General features: G+C 44.7%; 1 protein-coding gene across 1 annotated transcript; it reads right to left on the bottom strand.

Moving 5' to 3' along the window:
* Positions 1-337: 337 nt before the first annotated feature.
* Positions 338-3,410, bottom strand: Crnn (cornulin). The gene is given in 2 exon segments (XM_076932098.1): positions 338-2,139; positions 3,273-3,410. Coding segments are annotated over 2 exon segments (1,572 nt in total). The 3' UTR covers positions 338-705.
* Between the last annotated feature and the right edge of the window lie 1,930 nt (positions 3,411-5,340).

Below are 5,340 nucleotides of genomic sequence, written 5' to 3'. Positions count from 1 at the left end.
CTCCATTTAATAGTAATCTCAAGTCACTGTCCTCTGTTGCCTTGCATAGGAAAAGAGTCATAGCATTCTAGAATTGGAGGAAATGGCTGACAGTAATTATATCCGTGTTTCTATCTTAGTTGTCCTTTGAGGGATACTACAAATAAGCATCTTATGGAAGAAGGCATCTCTGACCCATCTTTGCCAAGTATAAAATGCTCCCTCTCCTCTATTCAACTCTTTCTAACTCAAGAGTCACCCAACTCAGTGTTCCTTGAGAGATGGGGCTATCTTCAGTTCAATGTCAGTACTCTCAGTTTGTCATATCAGTAGAAACTATTGAATAACACACTGAGGACAGCTGCTAAGCCTTTATTGATTCAATAGACAGATAGCAGAGATAAGACAGCTTTGAACTCCCCTGAAAGCTGGGGGAAATTCAGTGCAACGAGGTAACCTCCATGTCTTCCTGTTTCTGAGAGTAGCAGGCAAGAGAGGTGAGTTTAGACAAGAAATCACCTTGTAGAAATGATCACTGAAAAAAATAATCAGATAATAAGAACCATGGCTGTCTGGTGGAGTGCTGTGGCAGGGCAGAGCAGGGCAGGGCAGGGCAGGGCAGGGCAGGGCAGGGCAGGGCAGGGCAGGGCAGGGCAGGGCAGGGCAGGGCATGGTATGCCAGCCTCACTCAAGCTGTCTTTTGGTGTCTTTTGGAGTCAGGAAAAGTCATGATTGCTCTGTCTTCAAGTAGTTATATAGTCCCTTGGCTGTGATTCCTTTCCCCTCCATCTGTGCTGTATCCTGGTCCTGAGCCGAAGAAACACCAGAGTGAAGGCTGCCTGGATCCTGGCTTCGGATCACTATTTCCCTTGTGTGGTCATTGACCCACTCCTCTCTAACCACTGTGGGTACTCTCTCTCCCTGCCCTCCTGTCAGACTTTTGTGATTGCTGTTCCATTGTTGTCTTTCTTTAACAGTGTCTGTCTTCGTCTGGACTTGTCCTTCTAACACTGGCTCTCCTGTCTCATAGTTGCTTACTGGTGTCCAGTTTTGCCCCATGCATGACTGTGTCTGGGTCTGTCCCTTTACTTGAGCAACTACTTGACATGCAGACTGGCTCCCATCATGCTCCAAAGTCTGGGTATATGATCCTGCCTGTGTCTGGTAGTGTCCTGTTTCCACCTGTTCTGCCTGATTGCTTTTTTGCCCATGGAACTCAGTCCCTCTGTTTTGGCCATAACTGGACCTATAAGTCTGGACTCTGCTATTTTCTGCCTGCTGACTCCTGCCTTGATCAATTGTCTGAGTGTGTGTCTGAGTATATGACTCTGCCTGTGCCTGATAGTGTTCTTTAGGAGTCTGGCTTGCCTGATTCCTGTCTTGGCCACGAATCTCAGTCCCTCTGCCTTGGTCATAGATGGGTCCCTGTGTCTGAATGCTGCCACTTCCTGTCTGCTGCTCCCAGCCCTGTTCTACCATCTAGGTGTGTATCTGAGTATGAGACCCTGCCTGTGTCTGGTAGTGTTGGATAGAAACTCGATCTGCCTGGCTCCTATCTTGGCTATGGCTATTAGTCCCTCTGTTCTGGTCACAGGTAGATCCCTGTGTGTAAAAGGTGCCTGCTTGGGTCTGAGTCTGACTTGTGGATCCAGTTGTGATCTCATCTGTCTGTTGGCTAATCTGTGGTTGCCTCTCTGACCTCTTCCGTCTGGTCCAACTCTTGTCTTCTATTCTTGGGGTCTGCTCCACCTGTCCTGTCACTTGTGTTTCCTGGCTTATCATCTCTTGTGTCTGAGATTCAGCCTGCCTGTCAAGACTGCTGACCTGTGTAGAGTAGCTGTGCTGATTCTGGGTATGTGTCCTGACCTTGTCCTGTCCTCTAGAAGCCTGATCTCTCTGTTCATAGCTCTTGTCTTCACAGTGCTGTGCTGCTCCATCTTTTGCCACTTCAGCACCACTTCTCTGTCCTTGCTCCAGCTCTTTTGAAGATACAGACTTGTCAGTCAGGCAAGCATCCTTAGGACTCTCATTCAATGTCTTAAAGCAGGCCCGAGCAACTTTAAACACCAATACCAGGAATTCCTTGAACTCTACAGTCCCTGTGTTATCTTCATCCAACAGGCGAAGGACTTCATCCACAGTTTCAGGATCATGGGGCTTCTTGGGGAGAGATGAGGCCAAGTCAGCAGTTTTCCTCCAAAAAGAATCGGATCAGATCAATTGCACTCAACATCCAGGCTCCCTCACCTCACTGCAGATAGGAGCTCTCAGACACACTGCACTGCCTACAGCATCACATGCTAATTTTTCATGACTTGTGTCTTTTGTTGTAACATCTCTTACTCAAGGGTAGCTAGCACCTTTTGATATATATATATATATATATATATATATATACATATAAATATCAAAAATTGATTTCAGATCCTCAGGATTATCGACTAGGTAAAGACATATTGAAGGAATGCATATTGCTGATTATGCAACTGTCTGGGCTTCTGGTTGCATCTTTTGGCTGCCCTTGGCACTTTGCCTCTGGCACCAACCCCACTGGAAGCATACCAGGAGCCTGGCCCCAGGAGATAGCTCCCATAATGGGGAGTCCCAGCAGGACAGCTGGGCTGTGCCCACTCTAACATGCACTTACCATCCTAGTATGCCAGTGTTTGCACCTAAGACTGCATTATCTGGTCTGCTTTAGATGTCAACTAAAGGGAGAAAAGTGCATTATGGCCCTGGTGCTGGCTTGCTGGTTGGAGTGATTCACTCAGTGTCCCTGGCACCCACAGCTATTCAGAAGTAGGGCTTTGAAATCTCATTTTTGACTTGACTAATATTGACCTAATATTTTTGAAGCAACTTCTCTGTGCAAGACAAAAGAAAACTCTTAAAGAATGCTAGTGGCCGATCACATTTCAGACAGGTATAGGAAATGTTTACTGTGTCAGATTTGAAAAGCACCAGAAAGCAGTGACTACTTTCCCTTTTAGGCCATTTGAAAAATTTCTTCTTGCCTGAACTGTCCCCTTAGAGTCTATTTACTATTTCTTGAAATTAACATAAATTAAAGCAGAGGATCAGATCCAAGAATCTACCCTTTCTGTAAGAATCCGGATCTGTCACCTATCATGACCTTTGCCCTTCATGTTTTTCTTGTCTGTGGCACAACTACTAACAGGCAGGATGCTTGAATTTGGCTGCTTGCTCTTTACATTCCCCAGGTAAGAGCCCATGCAGGTAAACACGCTTTGGCTGTCCTTGTCTGTCTTTCCCTTCACCCCCACATATCATACCACTATGACATCGGCAAACTCATGTTCCAGGAGCCTCTTCAGCTCCTGCCTCGTGAGTACTTTGTGGCCACCCTCTGACTGGGCATAGCACCCGAAGGCTTCAATGATCCCGTGGATGTTTTGCAGCAACTGAGGCATCTTTGAAGCTAATCTAGAAAATATGAAAAGGCCGTTTATGGGCACCATAGTTAGCCCCACTGTTTCCACACGGTACTCCAAGGCTTGGTACTTTCATAGTATCTTCAGCTATGTTTTTGATTTCTTCACCTTTCTCAGTCTTTTCCTCCAAGTGTACTTTATCATGGGAAGTTTCTGAGTCAACATTTAACCCCAGGTTCCACCATCTACCTGCTTTGCTTGTCTGTGTCTCAGTTTATTCACTGTGAGTGGAGCTGATACTAGCACTTACTTCAGAGAGGTATCATAAAGGCTTTAGGAGATAATTCATAAAAAGCACCCAGCTGATGCCTGGCTTATGCTAAGTGGCAGCTATTAAGTATCATCACCATCATCACTATCATTACGTACATACACACATACATAATCTGTGTACAACTATAGACAAGTACTGCTCACAAGGCAGTTTCCTGTGTGACAGCTAATGATCCTTATCATCACTACTATTTTTATAGGTGGGAGAAAAGGCTCAGAAGAGAGAAATTTGTGAAGGTCGCATATTATTTTCTTTTAATGAATTATTTTCTTTTAATGAAGGCCGCAAATATTTCTTTAGAATATACTTGTGGACAATTTTTTCGCCTGCTTCTAGGTTGTTACTGTCCTACTTGGAATATCAGAAACCATTGAGTACACACAAGGGTTAGACCCTCCAAGGGTCCAGCCCTACCCTCTCAACTTTCATGGAGAAGGGATTTAGGAAGGAAAAGGTGGGCTGCACCCATTGGAAAGAATAGGGGTAGGGGTGCTATCCTGAGGTAGGAGGCCTTTTAACTTAGAGTCAAAGATGCTTTCTGCTTCAGTTCTAGGAACTGTTGGAGAGGTCAGCTTCTGTAAGGGACAAGTAACCTATTACATCTAAAGCTCTGCTGACCTGTGATGGATGGTACCCAGTCAAAACAGGAAACTTTCATTTTCATTATGCAGGAATTTGGAGGTAGGTGAAGGGGAAGATGGGCATGACTGAATGGGCAAGAGACATATGTGTGTTAAATAGAAGACTTAGAGAGACCAGAAAGAGGAGAGGTGCCAAAGGTGATAAGATTCAAGGACAAAGAAAGACAGAAGCTTGTAGCATCTAGAAAACCAAGAAAGGGACCTTGGAAAAGAAGAGAATGATTGTGGGGAGAGGATGGTATGGGTAGAGAAACAAGGAGTGAGGGAAGGAAGGAGCATGGTTCACAAAAAAGCAAATCAGTATGGCCAGAGGATTGAGGAAGTCTAGACCCCATGTGGACTGTGCAAGAACAACTTTTCTACTGATCCAGGAGTCAATACCTCTTTCCCCTGTGTGCTTTGGGTCATATAACCTCAAATACTTCCTCCATGTTTTTTTTTTTTAAAAAACATATGACAGTCTTTAGTCACTGACCTATACATAGTGAAAAGAAAAAAAATGTCCTTTTAGTGATGATTCAGATTCTTAGAATAAGTCTATAAATTCATTTTGCCTATATATCAACACACACACACACACACACACACACACACACACACACACACACACACATGTTCCTATATATAAGAACAAAGGAAGGAAAGAAGGAAGGAAGGAAGGAAGGAAGGAAGGAAGGAAGGAAGAAAGAAAGAAAGAAAGAAAGAAAGAAAGAAAGAAAGAAAGAAGGAAAGAGCATCACCCCTTCCTCCATAAGGCCACTTAAGCTTATTATCTGGGTTGGCAGAAGCAAACCTTCTAAAACCTTAGGAAGGAAAAAGTTATGCTGGTCCAAGAAGGTGCGTGGGTAGTGAGTGGCTCCATTGCTGCTGCCCATGTCATCTAATGAGAAGAACTGCAGGCTAAACCCATTGAGAGGAGAAAGCTGTGTTGCTTCAGAAGAGCAGCATTTCCCAAGAGTTCTGGTTTTAGCCTGCCTGAGGCTCTCTGGGGGCC

Source organism: Arvicanthis niloticus, chromosome 4, assembly GCF_011762505.2.
Source record: "Arvicanthis niloticus isolate mArvNil1 chromosome 4, mArvNil1.pat.X, whole genome shotgun sequence".
In the NCBI taxonomy this organism is placed as follows: Eukaryota; Metazoa; Chordata; class Mammalia; order Rodentia; family Muridae; genus Arvicanthis; species Arvicanthis niloticus.
The sequence above is the reverse complement of the archived record's forward strand: the minus strand, read 5'-3'. Positions and strand labels throughout refer to the sequence as shown.